Genomic DNA, 24,678 nt, shown 5'->3' on the forward strand with positions numbered 1-24,678 from the left:
CCCAATATAACTAGCGCACATGTTCCAAACATGGCATAGTACCTCACGTACCCTGAAGTAAGATACAACAAGTAAATCCTCATATTGGATAGATGAAGCTTAGAAGATTACGTCATTATGTGTCCGAGACGTGTCTCGAATAACGATCAGTTCACCTGGGCTCAATCTCTTTAAATTCCGTCCTGAATATCTACGGGGAGTCACTGTTCGCACACTGTACGGTTGTTCCGACGGAGGTTGTGAGATCTCTATCTACTGATCATGGCCTTCTTTAACCGTGAGTTAGGACGAACTCCAAATACATGTGAAGCATTGTCTGGTAGAAGTGATGTGATGACTACGGGACTAGATGACGGTAGTCCGTGACTGATCCGATCCTCCAAGTGGAACTTGTGAGCAACGTTAGGGATCGATTCACTAGTCTGAACTGGTCAGGCTTAGATATTCATGCGAAAAGCTGTGTCCGAGCCCCTGGGATTGTATGGATACTTGGGCAGGTGCGTCTCGTTTTTGCACAAAGTTTTAGTGAAATTTACCAAGAGTCCAGCAGTCCCCTCCCTATAAGTCTTCAGTGCGCTTCCCTTTAATTTTCTTCCCACACTGAAAACACAACCAGACACACCTCGAAGCTTCTAAAGCAACTTGCTTTCTAAGAAAAACAGAAATGGCTTCGTTCGCACCGTTGGCGGCTTCTCAGGAGTTCCAGCCAAAGATGTCGCCCGGAGTTACCCGTGAGCACTTGCCTCGTCTGGCACTCTGTCTGGAACATCTAGAACAAGCCTACGGCATTGATTGCGACACATCGGAGATAATGCTTCTTACTTTAGTGCATGCTTACTCCGCAATGGTTCACTATGCCAGCCATATGACCACCGAGGGCCCTTCCTCTGACCTGAATCGCAATATAAACCACTGCAAGAACATTTTGTGGCCCGAGGACGTCCAGTTTGATCAGCAGATGCATGCCCATGGTGGTTGCACTGCTGAACTCCCTACATCTGAAGATATTTGGAACGAGCTGTGCGAGTCGTTCTTACACATTGATGTTGATGTCCAACATTACAACGCTGCTCTTGATCTCTGCGGTGAGACAGTTATCTGTGGCACGAAGGTCAAGTATCACGAGCTCTACGCGTTCGAGTACATTCAACACTGCGATGGCAAGTATACGCCGCTCATCATGTCCTATATCGGAAACCAACCTGTGTACACCGATTTACCCAGCGACTACGATAGGTACGTCACCGTTAGGCTTGCTGGTGGAGATCCTTTCATTGGCCTCAATAACGCACTGCGTCCGTTTCTTTACGATAAGAATAACAGCCTCAACACTCTGGTCCTCTTCGGCAGCGCCGTGGCGTACACTGTGGATCTCTTCAAGAAGACTTCATTCACTCCGAGTCCTGAGCAAGTCAACATCCTGACCGACGAATTTGCTTATAATTGGACGCGCTTCGTCGAAAATATGTGGCAAGGTGTCTCTAAGAATGCTCGCAAGCACATTGCAACCATCAATGCCCGGGGTGTTACAGAGGCGCTAGTACACCGCGCCCGCGAGCTCCTACAGCACCACCCGTCTCAACATCTTGCTTGGTATCTCTACGCTTGGGTCTTTGAGCGCGCCGTGGCCGCTTTTGGTGGTGTCATTCCGCACGGCCAAGTTCAGGCCATTGATGGCTCTGCGTGGGTGAAGGATCTGATTCGTTCTTGGGAGAAGGCTCACCCTGATCTCATCGACAACCCCAACCACGCTCAGTCAGACTACCATATACGGTCACTTGATAGCTGCCAGCTTAATCGTTCGCAACTGGAGGCGGCCAACCAACTCGACCGCCTCGAAGACGTCCCCTTCAATCCAGTCGGTCCACCCCTAGACCCACTTCAATACACCAACGCGATCCAGGTATCCGAACCGGAGGAGCTGTGCGCCATCTGCCAGTGTGAATTCGGAGATGAGCCTACCGTCCAGCTCCGGGCCTGCGGCCACATCATGCACCGCGATTGCGTTGGGGAGATGATCAATCAAGTCACGGACAACTCTAACCTCTGCGCGCTCGATCGTCGCGGTATCTGCCCCTGTCGGCCCCGCGCGCCCGCGCCTTTAATCCACTTTGCGCTCTTGCAAAAATGTCTGGCACCGGTGGCTCTGGGAGCCTGAAGCACCCAGACCACCGAGATATCTCCAGGGAGACCAACTTGGTAGCCAAAACCGTAACGTTCTACAAAACCCGTACTACAAAAAACGCAAAATCAACGGAGAGCACCAGAGCAAAAGGTCGATTGTTTGAACGAAGAGTCCACGAGCGCTACAGCGCAAGATCGACACGCATGTTCGAAACCTTGCAGATTCCCTTTTTCCTTTACTAGATCGTACCTGTTATTGTCATCTTCCAGCTTGTCGGAAACGTACGCGCATCATATAAGAGGTATCAAGATTAATTCGGTGAATCATACGAAGTACGTTTCATAGACTGCACTGACAGCCTGACTGTCGTTGCTCAACTCTCTCTCTCTCTCTCTATTCCCTGTGCCAGCGTTTCTGTTGTTGTTGGTAGATACCCCGTTCTTCGCAAGAAGACCACCCGTCCTCTCAAGCACAAATGTCGTCTCAGCTCCATGCATTCTTTGTTCGCGAAAGTCGTTCCAGCCTCTGCTATGCGAGTGTATGCGTGGATCCCATCCTCGTCAACTCGACGTGAACTACGCTGCCCGAGGATTCCGATAAATGCCAAAAAAAAACCCACTCAGCCACGATCCTTGCCTTCCTGCCAAAACTCTCGCGTCAGCCCAAAGACTCAGTTCTGGGCCAGGCCTCTTTGAATGTATTCCATGATTAAGCCTGGTATAGCTTGAGCTACTATGCTTGTCTCAAAGTTTGACCAGATACCGTACCATCACATTTCTAACACGTCTACGTGAGGACATGTGTACATCAGATCGTGACCCACGTTGGCATGGGCCCAGGGGCACAGAAATGAGCCGCTCTCTCATGCTTGGACGATGACGCTTGCACTGTTCTCTGCGTAGACGTTCCCAAGCCACCCCAATCCCTTACACCATAATGGAACATGAGAAGAATAGTGATCTCGCAGCGCAGTGTCGGCAACGATCCACTCCAGGTCCCAATTGCACAGAATCAGACATCGAAACGCATTCACGGAACGAGGACACGAATCGGAATGCTAGGCCATGTTACATTTTGCGCTTGCAAGAGGCGTCTGAAGCAATTCCACTGGCCACACCCTTGTTCCCTCATCCTCGCGAGCAACCCAGAGCCCCGACAAGTTTCTCTACTGTGGCTACGCGACACCAACACACAGTGAGCCAACCCAACATCAGACCTCCAACTTCAACCCGTGCATTGCACAGGCAGTCCCAGCCTGCTCCGCTCCACATCCAGTCCATGCCAGAAATGCCCAATTTTGGAGGTGTGCAACAAGTGCACCTAACCCGGGTTCGCAGTGGCATGAAACGTTACCATTTCATTCGACTCGCAGCTTGATCTGGGAGAACGCCGCGTACCATACTCTGCTGCAGTCTTGGCCCTCTGGTGGAGCAATGCCGCTAAGCTGCGGTATCGTCACGGCATGCATATATTGTGCCCGGGCTGGGTCTGTGGCAGGACATTGCATTGTGTGCTGCTATACCATGGACGTAGCTATCACGCAATCAGAGTTAATCAAGGAAAGATGGGACTGAGGTAATGACGAAGGCGTATATTAGTCTACTATGGATATATGTCAATTGAGCTTCTCTGAAGCCCATTCCGTCCCTTTTGGGATTCAAAACCACATCTGGTGGTACTCCAGATATAGATGGTGTTGGTATAGATAGCGGAGTTCAGGGTGTTCGCAGCGCTACTATCGATAGTGTCTGTATCTACGGAATAGATATAGCTGCTGCTAACAGCAGTGGCAGCTCTGCGAACACGCAAAGCTTCAATATCTCCATCGACACCATCCGTGCCCATGACCCCACCAACATGATCCACTTTTGAACCACCAGCACCATTTGCCCATGCACTACATTGCGCAGTGCTTACAAGTACGCTACCACACCCGCGAAACCGGCAACAACACCAGCGACAGCCGCAAAGGCAGTCTGCTGGGGCGCAGCGCCGGTGTTGTTATTGCCCTGGGTAGCGCTGGAAGAACCAGATTCCTTAGATCCAGCGGTACCAGAGGCAGCACCAGTCGTAGCGGAGCCAGTCTGCTTCGCCGAGTTGCTTCCTGTCTGCTTCGCGCCCGTCGCAGACGCGCCGGTGCAGCTGGGGATGGTGACGGAGTAGCTACCAAGCAGGGAGCTGAGACCCGCCTCGTCCGTCGCGATGCCGCTGGCGTAGGGGCACGCGGTGGCGAATTCAGACGCCCAGCTGGAGAAGGCGGGGCCGTTGGAAGACGCCCAGGCCTCGGCCTCAGAGAGGTAGCTAGTGTAATGGGCGCCGAGGGAGCCGGTGAAGGAGGGCTCGTGGCAGACGTCGGTGTAGGAGAGGATCGCGGACTGGACATCAGCCGGGGGTGTGGGGACAGAGGCGAAGGCGGAGGGAATCTGGCAGCCCGAGGGGAGCAGGGTCGCGATGCCGTCGAGGATAGAAGAGAGGTCGAGGTCGGTGGGGATGGCGATATCGGTGGGAATGGGCACGTCGGTGGGGAGGAGAGACGCGAGGTCGCTCAGGTTGATGTCCGTAGGGAACTGGGCGCTGAGGTCGGCGGAGGAGTCCTGGCGCTTCTCGATCTGGCGGACTTGGACGACTTCGACGGCCGGCAGGGCGAGAGCGGCTCCGGTGAGGAGGGCAACGGAGAGAAGAGTCTTGGACATTGTGATAGAGGTCTGCGGAACGAGTGTGAGAAGGTGTGAATTAAAGGCTTTGGCTTGAAGCTCGATTATGGCGAAAAGAGAGGAAGGTTGAAGGCAAGGAAAGCGAACGATTGAAGCAGACCTGCCGTGATATAAGCAGTAGGATTCAGCGGGTCCTTGCTCGTATAACAAGCAATCTAGCGAGGCATAAGCCTTCAGGCGTGCAGATACGAGACCCAATTTCGCCTACGGGCATCTTTGTTTGGCGCAGCGTATTTCTCGATTCAGCGGGGCTGTGCGGACCGAATTTGGGGGCCCCTTTTGGAAGCTGGTGGTGAGTTACGATTGGGTGGCCAGTTGCAGGTGGAGCACTTTGGGCCGAAGCAGAAATACTTAGCGAGCTACCCCTGCATGGCTTGGCAATCAAATCGCTGCTGCCTTGAGATTTGGTCCAACATGTCGTTCCAATTCGCGTTTTAGCACGTCGCTAGCTGTGTGGAGTGGTTATTGCGAGATGGACGGTAGGCCACAGCTCCGCGCGAGCGTGGCGGTGCACCCGCAGGGCAGAGGAGCACTCAGCAAATACGGACATTGCTGACAGCGGAGAAAGCCTTTGGCTGTTCGAAAGCGCGTGCATGCTGAACGAGGCCGTGTCTGGTGGTGCAAGCTGCGCACCAACATGGTCGATGGAAGAGACGGCCAACAGCGGTTCACCGGTGTGGTCCACTATGGTGCGATGCCTAGAGGAATGCGGACGAGATGTTTGAGTAGCGTGATTGCCGAGAGGCGATTAACATCTTGGCAATCCTGGAACTGCTGTCGATCCCGAGCACGAGTCCCTCTCATGCGAGTGTTGAGTGCCTACCTGAGATGTGCGCCATTGCCAGCGAGCGTAGAATCATAAAGCGAACTCTCTTCCGCGCCGCACAACCCACCACCAAGCAAGACGCGCGATAGGCAGTGACCTTCTATCTCTGGTCACGCGCATGCACGGAAGTGCGGAAACACAGTACGAGATAGGGCCAGAAACATGCGCCGAGAGGGCAGGATGGGCAAAAGAGGAGCAGCCGCGCCTGAGTGGATTGGCGGAGCTCGCGCGTGTCAGTCACGTGAGACGCGTTAATGTCGCCTTCGCTTGGAGCTGTCGTCTCTGTCCTGGTGGGACGGTATACGGAGGCTGCTTTGGAGAACGGCCTCCCCAGCAGCTTGGGCAACCCATAGCAGATTCAACGCAGTGAATGAGCCTCCTGCCGCCTGTGTATCACTATGTTTGCTCCGTGCCCGCATTGGAGAATGGCCTCCAAACAGTATGGACAGCCCGCAGCAGATTCAATGCAGTGAACGAGGCACCTGCCGCCTGCGTCTCACTTTGTTTGCTCCGTGCCCGCGTTGGCGTGCTTTCCTGCGAGAGCCCGCTGTCTCCAATCCAAACTGGCTCTCGTTCGAACATATCGCAGCCCGCCTTCCCTTCCACCCGCGCACCTCGCTCCAACTGTAACTCTTGGGCTTCAACCCGTCAACTCGGCGTATATCCACCATGCCGCGGGATTCCCACGCCCGCCAGGCCGAGGCCGAGCAGCGCGATCTGTACGCCGATCTGGATGTTGTGGAAGGAGCGACGGACGCTGAGATCAGGCGCGCATTCCACGAACTCATCATAAAGGTGCACCCCAGCGATAAAGATACGACCAGCAACGTGATGAGGCCGACGGCTGGGAAGACGAAGATGAAGATGGGTATGGATCCGGACACAGCGACGACAGCGTCAGCGAATTCGAGTCTTCCTACCGAGAGGCTCACGCCCGTAGCTGGGCAGAGTTCATTAGGCGGATGCAGGCTTCTGCTCGAGGGCGGGGCTACGTTCGTCATGAAGACCACCGAGCGCATAGAGAGTACAAGGCTCGCATGGAGAAAGAGCGGGCCCCCTGGAAGGACCTTGAGCAGAAGAGGTGGAAGGCAGCCCAAGAGATGCGCGAGGCCCGAGCCCAAGACGAGAAGAAGCTCAAGATGAAGAGTGAAGAGACCGCCCGGGACAATGCCATCGCGCAGGAAGACCCACTGCACGAAAAGTACACCAAGAGAAACAAAAACGCAAAGCAGGCGGCGTCGCGCAAGAACTGCACTTGCCAGGGATGCCGCGACCGCTTCGTCCGGGAGCAGACCGAAAAGGACCAGCAGAGGAAAGACCCAAGGGATTACGCAGAACGTATGAAGATCCGCGAGGCCGTTGCTGCGCGCAAAGAGAAGGAAGTCGCCAAGCAAGCCCCGCGTACATCCAAACCATCAAAGACGCCGCCATCCTCAAGCTCCTTGCGGAAGGCAAGCACATCCCTGACGCCGGTATCGCCGTGCATCTGGGCTGGGTCAGCGCGGGGTATGCGCCTGCGTGCTCGTTCTGCAAGTTCAAGAAGATGAATCGCAGCTCTCGGTGTCGGCAGGGCGGGGCGGTGGTATGTGGACGGTGGAAGAAGAGTTTGGGGAGGATGATGCCGGAGAGTGAGGCGGTGTTGTTGGGTGCGGAGTAGGGGTGGATTTGGTGGTAAAGCTGGGTGTGTTGATGGGTTGGGATGGGATGGGATGCGGCGGAGTACGCGGTGTTCTGGATCAATTCATTGGCGTCATCGATGAATACATGGCAGAAGTTTTGATGGTGTTCAGCACGAGCAGCACTGGCAAGATAGGTTTGTTTGTGGCGTGCCAGACTCGACGTGCTCGATTAGGCGCTCATCTTTCGATGGGCATGGCAAGGTGTCGCTTTCACCTGCGCGGTTCAGCTGCGACATGGTCCAGCAGCTTGCGTGAAGTCAATGAATACAGATCAAAGAAATCAGATAACATGCTCTACATCCTCGTCGCATCCCCCGCCCGCCCTCATCATCTTCCCTTCACCTTGCCCCCTCCCTGCCCCCTCCTTCGTTCAAAGATTCCCATACCTCGTCAACAATCCCTCACACCTCTTCTCGCTGCTGCGTGCATGCGGCCACAGGTCGAACGCCTGCAGATACGACTGCGCGAGCGCGAGCTGCTCGCGGCGCTGCCAGCTCATGTTCGCCGTGTTAACAGACGGGTGCGTGCGGTTGCGAAGGAAGGCGAGAATGCGCGCGCGGTTGTGGGACTGGCGCTGGTGGTGATGGATGTGCTGGGATGGGGGCGTGGATGTGTCATCTGACGGCTGGGAAGAGACCGCGGCTGCAGGTTTGGCCTGCGAGGTACTTAGAGATGGGGATGGTGTCTGCGGTTTTGGTGTAGATTGTGAGGGCGAGGCTGGTGGTGACGGTGTGGGCGAGGGAGCGTCGGGCATTTCGGTGTCGAGATCGTAGGTATATCTCGTTCTTTGATCGTGAGACTTGCCCTCATCCAGATCTTGAGCTTGCGATCGATGCTGATTGTCTGATCGCACTTTTTCTTCGCCCTGGACTATGGTTTCGGCGTGGGGCTCACGCTCACTGTCCGACGGGTCCTCGCTCATCGCGCCGTACGATCGGGGATTGTGCGCGTTGCAGCGCCAGAGCGCCTTCACAGCGGCGAGGAAGTCAATGCTGGGGTCATGCTATTTCTTCATCAGATGGCCTGGTTTGAGCAGGGTGTAAGAAGGTACGCACTGCTGTGGCTTCAAGAGCCAGCGAGATGATTTCGTCAAGGTGTGCGGGCGGTATAGCGGACAGCTGGCGACGCAGGACCGGAGGAAGATCTGTGGTCGAGTAGTTGGTGGACGGCATTGCTTGTATTTGACTGTGTGATGGGGTTGTTTGTGGCATTGTCTGAGGATCGGCGTTGCATGCTGAAATACGGGTAGTGCTTGCCACATGCAAGGGATGGTTGTGCAGCTCGATTATACGTTGCTGGGTGTAGTTTCCTTTTCCTCTATCTCTTGCATTTTGGTTGCACGGAGAGCAGATGGCATGTACCAGCCGCTGACGTTTATTTCGGCGCGACAAATCGTTGGATGCATCTTGACGTTCTGTGGTGTGACTGTGATGCGGGCGCAAATGCACAGCGCTTGAGACACGGCGTTGGGGGGTGTAGTTCTTCGGTCTAGCGCGACCCGAGGGGAAGGTGCGGGTGTGTTCCCAGAGTGACTTGCTCGCCTACGTCATCTATCGACCCTGCTTCCACTGCTCCCGGCATGGCCTGACCCCAAAATACCACTGTTATCTCACCTCACAGTCGTATTTGTCAGGTGTCGGATCCCTCTTGACGTATCATGCGTGACTCGATCGCGATGAGTATAGGACAGCAGGACTGACCTTGACAGTCACGCATTCGGCCATGTGAATTGACCACGGAAGCAGATCGAGTACAGCCAGGATCGATTGCAAGGTAGGTGAACGCAGGCGATTGGAAGGTCGGACCGACGTCGAACCTTGCTTCACAGTAATTGGAAACTAGTCAACGATTTCGAAGAGCTATGACCTTATTGTGACTTGCGAAAGATTTTGTACCACCTTTCCATGGGTCAAAGGCACTTTTCTATAGACTTCTAACGATTCATGACTCGTGGATTGTTGATAAATTGTACCTTATAGGTCAATTCACTGTGGTATGCTTATTTTGACACTTCCGTGCCCTAAATATGCTGAAATTGAACCCAAAAAGGATAAAACAAGCGTACCACAGTGAACTGACCTATAGGGAGCGATGTATCAACAATCCACAACTTATGAGGGGAGATACGCTCTATATTTCCATGGTAAAGTGGTGCACTTACTTGTGCAACTCACCGATATAATATTCATAAAATCGCAGGTGTGCATTGCACATCTACCCCACGATAGGTTCTCTATGACACTCCATCCACAGCACGATAGGCAGATGGTACACCTCTCTTCCTAAAGCCCCCGGAAAGCGGAAGTCAGAGTTGCTAGGCATTGGCGACTCGGAAGTAAAACAAGAGCTCTGCGACACTCTAGTCATTGTAGACGTAATGTTGAAATTCTAGTCAATCTCGAAGGAGGTATCACGTTCTTGTGCACGAATTCAATTTCTGATCCATAACGTCTTAGTTTGCGACATGGTGTTTAGCTTTGCAGATTTAATTGGGATCTATATTTTCTACTTACTCTCAAGTGTCCTCCGCGCATCGTGCCTGACTCATCACGAAGCATTTCATCAGTTCCCTTTCATTTTCCTATAGTGGCATCGCAGCAGCACATGTTGGAGAAGTCGCTATTATCAATAACATAGACTAGTTGCCAGATGAAGCGGACTTTGACGTCTGCTTTGAGACTCCTAGAATCGCCTCAGAGAGCTACGCCGTGGCTGCGGACCTACTAAGTAGACCTACTAGAAAACATGTAGTCAAGATAAGGAGACAGCTGCTGCTTAAGAAAATCTGGGATCCGTACATCAATTAGTGTTGGACCGGTCGGTGCTTTTGGCTAATGAGGTGAACAAAAGGTCACGTGGTCCGTGCTTGGCACGTAAACTCAATTGCAACAGAACCTACAAATATTGTGGTGGATGATAAGGCGCATTACCTTTCAGGCCCCGTCCGGATCAGTGATGCGAAGCAATTGGCCAATGAGAACTAATGGTAAAAGCGGGAACATCATCGGCTGGACTGCCTTGTGCTCTGCGATAGGGTTGCGATGCTCCCAGCTGAGTTGCGCTAGATGGTCTATGGCCACCTGATATGCAACTGAAAAAAATGTGGCAATGTCATACATCGAGGTTCGAAAGCACTCCAAGAAGATTACAATTTACCATACAATTGGAAGTTCGTTCCGTGTAACGATGACCCGCCGCACATGTGGTGCTACAGTTGAGTAACAAGTATACATCGTGAGCTCTTAGAGGCTTGATACTGGCAACATGTGTTCTGCCTCAACTTCTGCCATTTCCCACGTGTGATTGACATGGTCGATCCTTGGGGTTACAATTTCGATAAAGTCACAATCATCAAGACTTCAGCGATTCGGGTAACCCGTGATCAAGTGGTGCGTACTTACATAATGGGAAACGGGTCGATTCGAAGCTGTAGGCCGTTCCGGAAGTGGCTAGCAGCTGGGGTGAGCGAAAACGCGACGATATCCATATTTCTGCGCCCCTATATTCTCGATTCATTCACCGAGGGCCTGCCCGAGCCAGCGGAACTGTGCTAGAACTTTAGAGATGTTTGGCAGATATTGGAAGACATGAGGCTGCAGGACATCGGAAAGATTCGGGTGGTTATGGGTGCTTACACGTATGTATTCAATTTCATGAGAAGGCCTTGCAGGGCTGGTTCATAATCGCAGATCGAGTTTCGGTTCCCAGAACTTGAGGGGTGACAACGTGGAGATAGTTCGCTGCAGGAGTCAAATTGTCCATTCACCTTCCAGTTATTACCTCTTACTTCTTACGCGTGAGCGACATTTGTTCCATTTCAACGTCACACCAGGACCTGTGTAAGTTACTAGCCGCCGCCAAATTCCTCATCTCATAGGTGGAGTAATGGCTCGACCAGCTTTTAATTCTGACCCCTCGCTTATGAATGCGTCCTCCATGACTAGAATAATGTATAGGAAAGTGGGGCATAGCGTGGCGGATCGTAGCGTTATAAGTAGAACGGGCTGGTAGGGTAGATGTCACGGAGAGCGGGTACACAAGCACAACACAGGATGTCAATAAAGCTCGTGCTCGGTATGGCATGAACAGGACATCCATGTGTTGTAGACTCAGTAAGCATGTGTGCTACATCAATGTGAGACACGAGCGGAGTGTACAGATGAACCATTACTGCAAGCCACAAATTGGTCTTTGACGGATCACATCGGATTTTTTTTAGTCTCCTCGTCGGTATGATTTATGCTGAGGTGGAATGAAAGGCAACTGGCGACGCAGATCAGGCGGGATATCTGCAGTCGCGCAGTCGGCGGACGGCGTAATATCTAGCTATGCGAAATGTCTAGCTATGCGACTGCGCGATGCGGATGTCTGTGGCGTGAAGATCTGCATTGCATGCATATTTAAGTTGTGTTTGCCACATGCAACGGAGGGCTGTGCTGGTCGACTCTGCGTCCCTGGACTGTGTGTGGTCTCGTTCTTCTGCATCTCTTGCATTTGAATGGCCGGACGGCATGCAGAGGGCTGTACAGGGTGGGTTTTCGAGAAACGATTTGTTCTTGGGTGATGGACATTTCTACGTGGGTTCAGCGGCGTTCCCCGTCACCATTTGGCAGCAGTCGCGAGCTGTCGTCAATCATGATTGTACTATTGTCAGCCAGATGATCTTCGAAAGACGTGAGGTTTGGTCGAGTGGTGCCCTATATTTACCCTTTCTTACAGTCTATATTAGTACGAGGACAGCACATGGAATCGAATGGTGAAAAGCCGAGAAGCCACTATTATTATATGCGCGCGCAAAGACGTGACATTGTCATCAACAAGATCATATTCATACAAACTCAACATGCATTGCGATGCAGACGCAATGCATCTTGGGTAATGGGTCATAGCCGCCTTTAGAATTGGAAAGACTCAGAAGCGTACTATGTATAAGTCAGAAGCTTTCAGTCAGATTGGTCGATGCTGGGTAGCTCTGGCGGACAGCTATCATCAGATGAGGCGAAACCATGCCATGGCATCTCCGCATAAAAAGTTGGAACGGCGAGTGAATAACCATTTCATCATTCGGGCGTGTATTTGTTGCGAATGAGCGCATTTACTTACGAAATAGTGTCTGGTATGGAGTACTTCTCTACCGAAAAGTAGAATTTACTACATGGCGTAGGATCGATCCAACGTGTCGATAATAACATATCACAACAAGCAATGAGGAGAAAAACTGTGATGAATCGCGGACAAATTGCAAAGATATTCCTCACCTTATACAGGAATACATATAGGAAGACATACAGGAAGACAAATGTGCTCAATATGTACACCTCGGCTCATTGAGATAAGTCATTATGAGTGCCATGTTCTAGTCCTTGCAACTATTCTAAGGATTAGTTAGCGTCGTATGAGTGTTGCACTCACGATGAGTCATTTCGACAAGCCAATTCGCACAACCCTCAGCGGATTCATTTTCTTCTGCATAGGTGCCCAAGGAGGGTTAATCATAGATTTTCCCATGCAACCTTGAGAGCGTCCTGTATACAGTACGCCTACAGCACTCGCATTTCTTTACATCATACGTGCCAATGCGAAAAGCCTAGGTCCCCCGTGTGATTAAGCGTTGAATTCATGAGACTGAATGCCAGTACGTTCCTTGCAGAGAGTGGACAAAAGAGGAAACTCTTCGGAATGCAGCGGCATGTATGCTCGAACAGCCCTCTATTGCACCCGGAACAGCGCTACCCGCGTGCCCCATATCATCATCAGACGTAGAACGAGGGTCTCGACGTGAAGATATCGGTGCCGTTCCAATTTTAGATGGTTCTCTCCCATTATATTCTCCGGTCTCTATTGACACATGTAAAATATTGCATATTACTAGGCATTGGCTAAAATCTCTTGAAACACGACCATTCCGGACAGACATGGTGAGCGCAGCCTCTTTCCTATTAATCTCGCGCCTGAAAGGTCTCGTCCAGCGTGGGGTTTCATGTGTATAAGAGAAGTAAGGGAATTCTTTCGAAGAAATGCAGCGTGCTTCACCAGGTGCATAAAAGAGACAAAGGCACTCTAAATGTGTACACTAGCGCAGGCAAGCGGAGCGAGGCTAGATGCGGCATGGTTTCGATCACGGCTTATCTTCATGGAGCGACTCCGCCCCCGCCATACACCAGCCAACTGCTCAGGCACCCCACATCATGTCTTCTTATACGCTTTCACCGGCCACACCCGAAGATGCCAAAGCCATCGCATACCTGTTTGCGCTGTCTTGGCAGTCGCCTTTCACGCAGCTCCAGTTTGGCAACATGAGTACGGACACGCTCTCTCTTACGATGGCTCCTCGCATCGTGGAGTCAATGGCGAATCCAGGAAGCGAGTATGTGGTGATGCGCGCGAACGATGGGACCATAGCTGCTATTGCGCAATGGAGTGCGCCCTCGCCCGCCAGGACCAAGGCAGAAGAAGAATCCGCCGAAGATAAGGCCGACAGACGCGAAATCTGGATTCAGGAGTACAGGAAGAAGCTCCCAGAGAACAGCAACAAAGACCTCATCGTGGAGTTCAGTCTGGGTCTGCGAGAACTGAGAGAGGAGGTGTTGCAGGGCAGACAGTATTATCTGCTGGAGAACATAGCGACGCATCCGGAGCACCGGAAGCGAGGTCTCGCATCGAAGCTGATCGAGTGGGTCTTTCCTCGGGCGGATGAGCAGAGCGTTCCTGTCTACTTGGATACTGCAAGCGACAATGAGGCGATGCGGGTTTATAAGAGACTTGGGTTTGAAGAGAAGGGAAATCGGATTATCGAAGACCTCAGCAAATACGGCGGCGAAGGGAGCCATACGCATGTTGCGTTACTGAGGATGCCTGAGAAGTTGAGCACAAAGCATTCCATTTGAGCACGAATAGCTATACGAACCATCCATTGACGCAGCAGTTTAGCGACGGGTGGTCTTGAGGGGCCACGTGCCTTATCAGCATGTAGCATACCATTGAAAAAGATGAAAGGGGTTGGAGGTCGGGTATACATTAAAGTCAGCTACCTGGGAGCCCTCAACAAGAGGCCTAGATGGTGACGTGGAGAAAAACAGGTACATCAAGGACCGAGCTGAGCTCTCACATTCCACTGAAGTCTCATGAAACCATCCTCATCCTCATAGTGGCTCATGTTGGATGTGGGTGCGAGACCACACCGAGTGACTTGCTCAATGCGGCTTAACGCACAAGGTTGGGAGATGTTTCAGGACTCTGATTAGACCAGATGAGAGAATGTATCGATAAGATACTGTATAGAATAAATAAAGAAGTACTACTACGGTGTGAAAAGTATAAATATTGATCTCTAAATAAGTGAATTTAAATGGTCCAATATGTACCTACATTAATAACACATATTGATCGTAGTGACCAAATCTGCGAAAATACTCTTCACTTCAGAAATGAAAATTGATGAAGCAGAACTAGCTGCCACTTCATAAGTCAACAACCTTTGGACTCGAAATCCTCACCCTCACACCCTTTGACCCTTCTCTCACCATCGGAAAGAATGCATCACTCGCAACCTCTACATCACTTGCATCCGTCTTATACAGCTCCATGCACCCTACATCCCCGCTCTCCCTCACCTCTCTAGACCCAAACTGCCTGAACACCCTCGCAATACACAGATATAGCTCAGCCCAAGCCAGATTCATCCCTACGCATGCGCGAGATCCCTTCGAAAACGCAACTAGATACTTGTCGAGGTGAGCCGTATTACCACCAAGCCAACGATGCGGCTCAAAAGTGAGCGCATCTGGAAAAATAGATTCATCCAGGTGCGTGAGTGGGATAGTCATGGCGACCGGCGTTCTCGGTGGTACAGTCCAGTCTCCACATTTCAGCGATGCATCTGGTGCGATGCGGGAACTCCGTGCCGCTGCACCGTGGCCTAATCTCAAGCCTTCCTTCAGCACTGCAGTTAGGAATGGAAGCTTCTCCAGCTCCACGAGCGGCGCAAAGCTATCTACCTCTGGCAGCAGTGTGCGTAGCTCATCACGGAGCTTTCGCAATAAGGCAGGGTTGGAGAGCAGGTAGAAGGTGATAACGGTCAACACCCACGACGTGGTGTGTGTTCCCGCGCCGACGAGAAGGACAGCCTCTTCAGCCAGGCGTCGGGTTTCTTTTTCTTCTGCGGGAAGATCGCTACGGAGGAGAGTGTGGAAAATGGTTTTATGCTCCTGTTCTTCTTTTTCGAAGCCAGTTTTCCGAAGATCTTCGATCTGTCCCATGCGCTCCTGCAACAGCAAAATTCAGCATGGTGCATCTAAGGCGAGGGCTAAGTTAATGGGGCCTACCTTTGTCAATTTGATATTCGCCGAGACCTCATCGCCCATCTTCATAGCGATAGATTCCGGCAACGCGCGCATAATGGTCAGAAGCCACGGGAGGTGCTTCAGCAGCGAAATGGCCTTCGCAGCGCCGAACGATGTCTCGTGAAACGAGGGGTCGAAACCAGGCGCTTCAATATGGTGATCCGAGCGATCAAAGCAATACTGCACCACAACATCTGCCAGACATCAGCCCCGATCCAATCACCCACAACGCCCAGCGACTCACCATTTGTAAAAGCAGAATACGCATGATCCATACGCACGACCTCTCCGCGCTCCTTACGCTTTCTCAGCCTGCCTACCAAAGCCCCTACCCGCTCCTCAATCCCCGGCTCCAACCTCCGCACATTCTGCTTCGAGAAAAACGGATTCACCGCGCTCCTCCTTACCCTATGTAGCGCATGCGGCGCCGTCCCAAGCATCGACGTCGGTATCCCAATACCCCACGTCTCCCACTCCCACTTGTCTCGCCGGTTGCGCTCCGTGCTGTGCGTGTACATGACATCCCAGAAGGCTGGGTCTGCGACGTGCAGACCGCCTGGGTTGATGCGAATGACGGGGCCGTACTCTCTGTGCATTTCTTGGACTTTCCATATGTACTTGCCGCCGAGGATGATGTCGTAGTAAAATTCGTACCAGTAGGTTGCGGCGGCGAGCTTGGGACCTGGAAAGTGGGCTACGGGGGAGAGATAGAGACGACGGTATAGGACAAAGATGGCGTAGGCGAGGGACGAGCCAAGAACTGGTAGAATGAAATACATTATGAGAAATTCGTATGTTCCGGCAATGTGGTAAGGCCAAAGAGACGGCGCACACTGTCTATGATTTATATGCGTGTAAGTGCTTGTTTACGAAGGAGCTAGTCCTTACCAAAAGCTCTTACTAGTATGCACCCAGCCAACAATACTAACAGATCTTCTGCAATCCTTTTGCTGAGAGGCAAATTGGATGCCACATACTCGTTCTTCGTTCGTACAGACACGAATGTCACATGACTGCCTAGAATCTCGTCGTCGCTGATTGGGTCACCTTAACGAGCGTAGATCATCCTCCACATTCTATTCGCCAAACAAACGAGACTCCTTCTTACTTGTTTACACATCTCTCGCCTGAACGCTCGTAAGCGAACACGAGCCCTACTTCACCAGCTTGTACGCCTCCAGCAATGACTCTAGGGCAAGGGAAACGCGCAAATCATCGGCGGTCGAAGAAAGGCTGCGCCACATGCCGGCAACGAAGGATCAAGTGCGACGAGATGCGCCCAACGTGCATGCGTTGCACTAAGGCCAAGCTCCATTGCAATTATACCACTACATTCAAAGCCACGAGCCCTGTCGATGTGTCGAACAACGGGAGGAGGGTAGAGCGGGTTCTACTGCCCAAACGGGACATGTCGAGCTTGACGATCCTCCGACCCACTGCTACCCTGCCAGGCGAAACCGACGTTGAGAACCAGTATCTCAAGTACTTCCACCAGGAAACGACTTCTGACTTCCCAAGCACGTGGGACTGGTCCGTGTGGAATCGCCTCATGCTGCAGGGCTGTCACCACGAAGCGTTCATCCGCGATGCAGTTGTCGCCATCGGCGCGCTGCACAAATCCCTTCGCACGTCGGCGATGGTCAGCTCAAATGGGAGGAGCACGGAAGAGCTAGCGAAGCTGCAGCGACAGTTTGCGTATCAGACGTATGGCCGAGCGTTGAAAAAGATTCAGCATGCGATCGACACCGGATCTGGGCCGCGTGACGCGCTCATCGCATGCCTGCTCATTGTGTGCTTCGAGTCGCACAACGGCGACCGCTACAATGCCGGTATCCACGCCCAACACGGCCTCCGCATCTACCATCAGTTACCGCTCAAAGACCGTCCCTCTGAAGTGGAAGACGACATCGCCGATGCCTTCCGCAACCTCGACATCACCATCTCGACCGTCTACGATGACCGCGATGTCGAGACGCATGAAGCGCTCCTCGATGAAGACGCCTCAATCGCGGCCGCCATGCCCCTCGCCTTCACCACCCTCGACGAAGCAAAGCGCTACTGGCACGTCATCATGCGGCGCTGCTGCCACTTCATCCCGACCACGTGGGCGCACACCTCGCCGTCCTCTCTCATCCGGCCCTTCCAAAACCCCATCCCTGGCTCCTTCACCACAACGGTAGGCACAAACATCCACACCGCGTCGTTCCGAATCACGCCGGTGCTCGAAGCACAGCAAAGCGCCTACTACGCCGAGATGTGCGCTTGGATTCTCGCCTTCGCGCCCGTGCTCGCTCGCATCCGGCGCAGCACCGCCTCCACGCTGCGCGATTACGTGACCGCATCGATGCTGCAGATCCAGGCGCTCAACGGAAAAGTCACGCTGGCCGGCCTTCTGTACGTCGGCGAAATGGGGTACGACGACCATATCTCCGACTTCGCTTCCATCATCTCCCTGTCGCACGACATCCTCCGCATCCGCAACGCGGGGTCCTCAACGTCTTACTTCAGTGGCCTCTTTGTGCTGGACCTCGGGCTCATCGTGCCGCTGTTCACACTGCTGCTGAAATGCCGCGACCGCGTGCTGCGGTACCAAGGCATCGAGATCCTGAAGCAGTGGCACGTCGAGGGATGGTGGGATCCGCTGCTCATCATCGCAATATGCAAGTGCATTATCGATGTTGAGGAAGAGGAGATGGTGGGCGGGATGATTCCGGCGGAAGCGAGGGCGACGCTGACGGGGAAGTGCCATCGGCCGCCGGAGAGGAGGATGTTGGTGCAGTGCGTGCAGAGGAGGAAGGAGGGACTGCGGTGGGTGGAGCGGCTTGTGGAGTGGTAGAGGTGGGCATCAGTCGGTGGTGTCCTGGCCTGGAGATGTGTATTCCCACGACTATCGATGTGATTGGACGTTGGGATGAGTAGAGATGACTGAGTGTGTATATTCAGGGTCCCATGTGGTGCAGAGTCACGTGCAGCCGCTGGCGCAGCCGCCGAACGTTCCAAACACTCGACCTGGTGTTTCTGTTCCACACGCATCTGACGTCACCCTCCACGCCTAGCGCACCGGCATAGCGCGGCACCGAGTGGGAACGATGCGTCTCACAGGGACCCTTCAATACACTTCGCGCTGAGAATAGCCCCATCGGACTCAGCGCCGGCGCAATGCCTCGCATCAGCACCGTCGCAGTGGCTCGAATCAGCATGCAGCCTCACGCTCAGCTCGCGGTAGCCGTGCCCTAGCTCGCTCTGTTCACAGCGGCATGGTACGATTGACCCCGCCCGTTGCCCACAATCACTGCCTTCCATTCCCATACATATCAATAGAGCCGTAGATCGAGCTTCAGGCCGTCCGCCAAACCACCGCAGCCGAAGTCATGCGCGCAAAACACGACTACCATACCGCCGCCCCGATTCCGCCCCACGTGTCCCGCGACCAAGTCCTCGCCGCATTGCATGACCACACCACCTGCCTCACCCTCCAAGCACTCACCACGACGCATTCGCTCCTCCCTACCACTGACCCCGCCACCCTCAAAGACACCTTCTGGTACCCGCCAGACACGTACCCTGTGTGCTCCTACCGCGTGACCGAAACCATCGCTTTCCTCCCGTGGTTTTCGTGGGCAAAGTACCGCCTGACCTTCCCGTCTGTGTTCCAGAACACGCCAACGGGGCTGAAGACGCGCGCGGACACGGGCGGTGTAGTGCTGAGGGCCGAGTTCCGCGTGCTCGAGGGGAGCACGATGGAAGGTATTGTAGAGGGGGAAGGGGAGGGATTGGGTGAGGTGGGATGGGTGTTGGTGGAGGATGTGGAGGTTGTGTGTGCGTGGTGGATGATGCCGCTTGTGCGGGGGAAGATGGAGGAGGCGCACCGGGACATCTGTCGGAAAGTGGTGGAGAAGGTTGTGAAAGAGGTGGCAAAGAGAGAAGGAGAGAACTGTGATGTGGCCGTCCCGGGAGAAAAGAGGATTGGCGAAGTGGACGGCGATCACGACGTTCGTGTGGATCCGCTGGCGCAAGAGGAGGACGCGTACGCTAGGGAAAGCGTTGACTTGACGACGAGAGACCAGGCGCCGGACAAGATAACGTATGCATAAATTGCGCCGGCTGTATATAACAACCAGCGTGGCCCTGGGCCACTGATATGACAGTAGTACGTATACATGCTGACCAATCACACATAATGTCTAGAAATCACATTTACTCCACCATCACTTAACCAGGACAACGCATCTGATTTGAGCTCCTAAGATAATACAGATCCAGGGACCTGCTCGTCACGCCTGCGCGCTTCTTTGAACAACTCTCGCAGGCGCTCAATTTCTCCATCGGATATGCCTACTTCAGCCTTGAAGTAGCCCTCCGGGCCCTGCCAGATTTTCTCCACCTCAGCGATCAGCGCCTCCATACTCTCCTCGCGCGCACCAACCATGCGCTCGCACTTTCTTCTGGCCTCTTCAGGTCCGTGCTGTTGGAAAGCACCCTTCTTAAGCAGCCGCTCCACGTTGACATGTCGCGTGGGCGCAAGCCCCGCTTCAGAGAGAGCGTATTCGTGCGCAACGACTCCAGGCGCGACACCGAGAAGCCACAGCAACATTGAGATGAACACGCCTGTGCGATTATTTCCGGTCGTGCAGTGCATAAAGACTGCAGGAGGTGGCGATACACCCACAGCAGAATCGAGCACATGTGCCAGCACCGTGCGAAACATCGGCGCGCCCGCGGTAAGAATCTCAACGAACGCCGTCACGATGCCCTGCCGCTTATCAGCATTGGCTTGGAGAATACCACGGGGTGGGTAGGGCGAGAAAAGCCAACCTCGGTCTCCTCCCCGGCATACTGCTCGTACCGTCTCTTCGCTGCCTCCTCCGTATACTGCTCGTCGTCAAACACAGGCGTCCATCTGCGCTCAACACCAGCGATCTCCTTATACCCGCCAGTCTTCTTGATTTGCTCCTTGCTTCGGAGATCGAAGTCGGTTTTGATGCCCAGTTGTCGCAGCGCTTCTTCGCCCTCTGGTGTGATGCGGCTGGTGTCCGGTCCGCGAAAGAGGATACCTTTGCGGACGTGGTGTGGCGGGCCGCGTGAGAAGGAGATGGGCCAGCCGCCGATGTCGCGGAAGTTCGACAGCCCGGGGATATTATGGAAGGGTGGGAAGTCCGGGTGCGAGGGTTGGGAGGGTGCAACTTCTGGTTGTGGAGCAGCGACTTCGGCAGGTGTGGCTGACAGCATTGCTGCGGTAACTCAGTCGAATACTACGTGTCGGCGAAGTCTGAGATTACCGCATGGTGGTGAGTAAAATGGAGGAGAGTATACAAGGAGCAGTCCGGGAGGAGGTTCCTCGCTTATGCATATGGAATGAGCGACCCCACACGAGGACGACGTCGCTCACAAGCATTTCCCCCTGCTAGCGTCATGCAACATACAAGGTCATGGGATACTGCTATATAATTTTGCCGAAGCACCTTGCTATTGCGCAGAGAAGGAAATTCAGTGTCCTTTTCCATGGTAAGACAATCTTCGGTTGACTTCAAAAGCCTGTACTTACAAACAACTAGATACCCGCGGGGGTAGAAGGTATGCTTGATGCGGGCCAAGTCAGTATTACTGTATAACAATACAAGCCGTGCTTAGTGCGCTACCTCAGGTTAGGCCAATGGCAATTCGATTGCATTCAGACTCTGTCCACGTACTGTATGAGGTGTGCATCCCGAGAATCAGTCTTCATAAGGCGAAGAACTCACTCAGATTCGGGATCAGCTGTCATTGGTATACGCCTCTAAATGGCGCAAGGAGAATTTACGGCCCAGAACCCAGTCAATTATCTGCCGGTGTGGCTCATAACTTTCCATCCTCATCAGCCTGTCGCGAACGGTTCGGCAAAGTTTGAGTACCATAGGTACGCTGCGTTGACTACTTGTGCTCAGTTTCGTACCATGAGTCAAATAACAAACACTGAAGCTCCGAGTAATCGACGCACTGAGTTCGCAGATACTATGTGGTGCCAACTGTATGAGCAATTTTCGCGCTCTGATCATGACTAGACTCCAGCACCCAGTATATAAAGCCACGCCTGCTGCGATCCACATGATCTCAGCTTCGTGTTTCATTTCTCTACGTTTACCTGTGTGCCCTGTGCTAATCAAGCACTCGCTGCGTCGTTAGCTTCTCATCGGCTACTTGACATAGTTGAGATCTGTTTGTCGATAGCCACCATACACCAACTACCAAGTAACGCCATGGCCTCTCATAGTTCCTCTGCTCACCGAGATCCGGGATCGTCTGCGAAGAAGATTACTACACCAGCTGCACGCCCTGATGATGTAACGTCCGCGTACGGATATGCTGAATCGGCTGTAGATGTACAAGATACCTCATCGCCTTTAACTTCAAGGCATCCATGGCCAACTCACTGGCATCAGATCCTCTGGACTGAGATTTGATTTTAACGAGTCGTAACTCCCGAGCCCTATTCCGGACGAACTCTATGCAGACACAGTAGGTGAGAAGGATGTAGAGAATGAATATGATACAGAGGACGTGATATACGATGAGACATATGGGAATAGTGGAGACGACGCGGAAGGCGACTTGAACGATGATTTGCCGATCGCTGGAGGAGCTTCTGATTTGATTCAAGGAACAGAAAGTAGTGTCAAACCAGGAAAACGTCCAAGGTACTCCGAATTTCCCTAGCATCTCAGATTCAAGTCAAGTTCTTACACAGCATCAGGAATTTTCCGAGCTTCGAGGAAGCCAATCACGTAAATACAGCAAAGGTACTCGCTGAGCAGGGTATATCCAACGCAGGATCAAATCCGGATATATTCAGTGGAGGTGGCGTCTCGACAGACTTCCGCGATATTGACATCGGTGGGATCATATGCCATACGACGAATTATTGGTGTTCAAGACGACAAATCTCAGCACAATCCGTCAGATATGAGAAGTACGAAGTAGAGCAGGCAGACTGGCTTTGCAGAAACTGCATTAAAGGGCACAGGATTACCGTTAACAGTATAGATAACTTGAATTTAACGGGGGAGGATCAAAACATATACCAAGGATACACTTGCCTTCTGGCCCGTTGCAAGTACCCGCAGTGCAACACGCTACTTAACCTCATTACAAGAAAACAGCGTCCAGATGGGGATTCTGTAACCTATGGGAACACTGTAATATCCTATCCTGTTGCGAGGGTGGGTCAGGTTGCGATGGCCTGGATCTGCAAGTGTTCTATCCAATAGCCTAACGACGATACTGTTCTAAATCGTCCAAATCGCCTCCAATGTAACAAAAGGACTTGCCAAATAGGGAGAAACGAGCGTGGGAATTATCCGCTCCTGGCGCCTCGGCTGGGCGAGGATTCGAACAAGAATCGCGCATAGAGCAAGCAGCAGCAACCTCAGCCAGCAGCTACCGACAAGCAATCATACATATTATTTCACACTTCCTTATGCGGAGTTTCAAGTTTCGTTTTCTCTTTGGAGAAACGGAAGCCAGGATGTAACGATTAGGATATTAAACTGTCTGCATCTTTCCGTATTGTGCCACGTCGACCTAACCCTAATCCATTCTCTTACTTCTCCCATAAATTCCTTGTTGGGTGTACGCCAGGTGTCCTGCTATACTAACGCTAAGTCTCCTTCTAGTAGACGTTGTCGATACACAGTGAGTCGCAGACCGTTGAGCTAACGCCAACCGTGCCCATGTACTTGTCGTATGTAATGCAGTATCCACCTGAACTAGGAACGGGTGAAGGCTCCTTGCACTTGGGCGCGTATTCACAGCAGGTAATATCTGTAAAGACACAACCGTTGTCATCGTTGAGTTGGTTTTGAAAATCGTCGAGGTTGTCGATCGCAATTCCTCCGACATAGGCATTAACAGTGTAGCTGAATTCGTTTTCGGCTTCAGTGTTGGAAGCACTGCCATGACCCGTGGCAGTAGAAAGATAACCAGAGCTGCAGTCCTTGGCGGTGTAAAAGCTGATCCGTGTCTCGGCGTTGGCAACAGCGGTGAACAGCGCCAGGGCACTTGCTGCGATCTTGAGGTGCATGATTGAAGTTCTGGATGTTATTTGTCAGTATACATGTGAATTGGTGGAGTATGATCAGGTCAGATTAGCAAAAAGGAAATGATAAACATACCGAAGAGGGTGGTATTCTGGCTAAAAGTTAGTCAATGGTAAGGAGGCAAGGTAACAACACATGGACTTTTCCGACTTATATATTGGCTCTCGGAAGTAATCCATGGAGCCCATAGTCATGCGCACAAGAGGGCAGCAGTTGCTGGAAGCGATGTTACTTTCGTAAAGCTGCTCACAGTGAGACCGTAACCCCCACGCACATGCAAATCGCGCTGATCTTCCCGCCTACATATCACCTACCGGACTATCGGTGAATGGAACCTTTCTGGCCGTGTGCACTACACGTGCTTCATCCATATGCTGAGAGACGACGTTGAACTGAATACGTCAAGAGCACATGGAGCGCTTGTTGAAAGAAAGTATCAATGCGGTCGCCACTATGTCTGATTCGAGTAAGTAAGTCAGCAAAGTGATTACTAGCATAGACAGGCGCAACAGTGTCACCTTCCCATTGTAATTAGTCCAACAAACTCAGACGCCTGAATACGTGCTTAGGATCTGCAGGAGCTGCCAACTCACTATCAGGGAGGCCTGGGGGCCATCGGGTTAATTCAGTGCGTGCCGTCTATCAGTCCACGTGCACCTATTCATCCAGGTATCCGGTCATCCCGAAGGATCAATCTAGCTGAGATATTGTACACATGTACTGCCGCCTAACAGGTGCGGCACACTAGCTCGTCAAGGGTTACAAAGCCCTGCTCAGTCGAGCGCACCAGTCCCCAGACCTCGTGTTGATTCTCGACGACCTGTGACGGCACCACCAGTACTCAGACCAACAATCCCATCACATCTTATCCCGATCACTACTATCGTAGGCTACGAAGTTAACCATCATCGACAGCAATG

At 52.6% G+C, this 24,678-nt stretch overlaps 10 protein-coding genes across 10 annotated transcripts; 5 read left to right on the forward strand and 5 right to left on the reverse strand.

The window, feature by feature from the left end:
- Positions 1 to 261: 261 nt before the first annotated feature.
- Positions 262 to 2,158, forward strand: CC84DRAFT_1170448 (uncharacterized protein; the record flags this gene model as incomplete). The annotated part of the gene is made up of 4 exons (XM_018179857.1): positions 262 to 277; positions 442 to 497; positions 617 to 731; positions 828 to 2,158. The coding sequence occupies 4 exons, from the start codon at positions 262 to 264 to the stop codon at positions 2,156 to 2,158; spliced, it is 1,518 nt and encodes a 505-aa protein (XP_018041920.1).
- A 1,504-nt stretch (positions 2,159 to 3,662) lies between these two features.
- CC84DRAFT_1159064 (uncharacterized protein) lies at positions 3,663 to 4,899 on the reverse strand. The gene has a single exon (XM_018177128.1). The coding sequence runs from the start codon at positions 4,816 to 4,818 to the stop codon at positions 4,039 to 4,041; it is 780 nt and encodes a 259-aa protein (XP_018041921.1). The 5' UTR covers positions 4,819 to 4,899; the 3' UTR covers positions 3,663 to 4,038.
- A 1,059-nt stretch (positions 4,900 to 5,958) lies between these two features.
- Positions 5,959 to 7,322, forward strand: CC84DRAFT_1254005 (uncharacterized protein; the record flags this gene model as incomplete). The annotated part of the gene is made up of 3 exons (XM_018184429.1): positions 5,959 to 6,561; positions 6,606 to 7,066; positions 7,117 to 7,322. Exons 1-3 carry the CDS (start codon positions 6,335 to 6,337, stop codon positions 7,320 to 7,322), a joined length of 894 nt encoding a protein of 297 aa, XP_018041922.1. The 5' UTR covers positions 5,959 to 6,334.
- Positions 7,323 to 7,714: 392 nt separating this feature from the next.
- CC84DRAFT_1224780 (uncharacterized protein) lies at positions 7,715 to 8,660 on the reverse strand (the record flags this gene model as incomplete). The annotated part of the gene is made up of 2 exons (XM_018183547.1): positions 7,715 to 8,347; positions 8,400 to 8,660. Coding segments are annotated over 2 exons (894 nt in total), but the record flags the coding sequence as incomplete, so codon positions are not given.
- Positions 8,661 to 13,512: 4,852 nt separating this feature from the next.
- Positions 13,513 to 14,566, forward strand: CC84DRAFT_1159066 (acyl-CoA N-acyltransferase). Its single transcript, XM_018177129.1, has one exon. The coding sequence runs from the start codon at positions 13,533 to 13,535 to the stop codon at positions 14,229 to 14,231; it is 699 nt and encodes a 232-aa protein (XP_018041924.1). The 5' UTR covers positions 13,513 to 13,532; the 3' UTR covers positions 14,232 to 14,566.
- A 238-nt stretch (positions 14,567 to 14,804) lies between these two features.
- On the reverse strand, positions 14,805 to 16,465 carry CC84DRAFT_1224782 (cytochrome P450; the record flags this gene model as incomplete). Its single annotated transcript, XM_018183548.1, has 3 exons — positions 14,805 to 15,608; positions 15,669 to 15,880; positions 15,931 to 16,465. The coding sequence occupies 3 exons, from the start codon at positions 16,463 to 16,465 to the stop codon at positions 14,805 to 14,807; spliced, it is 1,551 nt and encodes a 516-aa protein (XP_018041925.1).
- A 362-nt stretch (positions 16,466 to 16,827) lies between these two features.
- Positions 16,828 to 18,691, forward strand: CC84DRAFT_1159067 (uncharacterized protein). The gene has a single exon (XM_018177130.1). It carries the CDS (start codon positions 16,960 to 16,962, stop codon positions 18,520 to 18,522), a length of 1,563 nt encoding a protein of 520 aa, XP_018041926.1. The 5' UTR covers positions 16,828 to 16,959; the 3' UTR covers positions 18,523 to 18,691.
- Positions 18,692 to 18,789: 98 nt separating this feature from the next.
- On the forward strand, positions 18,790 to 19,939 carry CC84DRAFT_1159069 (uncharacterized protein). Its single transcript, XM_018177131.1, has one exon. It carries the CDS (start codon positions 19,058 to 19,060, stop codon positions 19,778 to 19,780), a length of 723 nt encoding a protein of 240 aa, XP_018041927.1. The 5' UTR covers positions 18,790 to 19,057; the 3' UTR covers positions 19,781 to 19,939.
- Positions 19,940 to 19,977: 38 nt separating this feature from the next.
- Positions 19,978 to 20,870, reverse strand: CC84DRAFT_1051591 (putative tyrosine-protein phosphatase; the record flags this gene model as incomplete). Its single annotated transcript, XM_018173486.1, has 2 exons — positions 19,978 to 20,439; positions 20,502 to 20,870. Coding segments are annotated over 2 exons (831 nt in total), but the record flags the coding sequence as incomplete, so codon positions are not given.
- A 2,461-nt stretch (positions 20,871 to 23,331) lies between these two features.
- CC84DRAFT_1211222 (uncharacterized protein) lies at positions 23,332 to 23,742 on the reverse strand (the record flags this gene model as incomplete). Its single annotated transcript, XM_018182359.1, has 1 exon — positions 23,332 to 23,742. One exon carries the CDS (start codon positions 23,740 to 23,742, stop codon positions 23,332 to 23,334), a length of 411 nt encoding a protein of 136 aa, XP_018041929.1.
- Between the last annotated feature and the right edge of the window lie 936 nt (positions 23,743 to 24,678).

This window comes from Paraphaeosphaeria sporulosa (assembly GCF_001642045.1).
Source record: "Paraphaeosphaeria sporulosa strain AP3s5-JAC2a unplaced genomic scaffold CC84scaffold_1, whole genome shotgun sequence".
Taxonomy (NCBI): domain Eukaryota; kingdom Fungi; phylum Ascomycota; class Dothideomycetes; order Pleosporales; family Didymosphaeriaceae; genus Paraphaeosphaeria; species Paraphaeosphaeria sporulosa.

What these genes read in the sequence shown, in the direction of transcription:
- CC84DRAFT_1159064 (XM_018177128.1), bottom strand. Translation starts at nt 4,818, where the DNA reads ATGTCCAAGACTCTTCTCTCCGTTGCCCTCCTCACCGGAGCCGCTCTC.
- CC84DRAFT_1159066 (XM_018177129.1), top strand. Translation starts at nt 13,533, where the DNA reads ATGTCTTCTTATACGCTTTCACCGGCCACACCCGAAGATGCCAAAGCC.
- CC84DRAFT_1159067 (XM_018177130.1), top strand. Translation starts at nt 16,960, where the DNA reads ATGCGCCCAACGTGCATGCGTTGCACTAAGGCCAAGCTCCATTGCAAT.
- CC84DRAFT_1159069 (XM_018177131.1), top strand. Translation starts at nt 19,058, where the DNA reads ATGCGCGCAAAACACGACTACCATACCGCCGCCCCGATTCCGCCCCAC.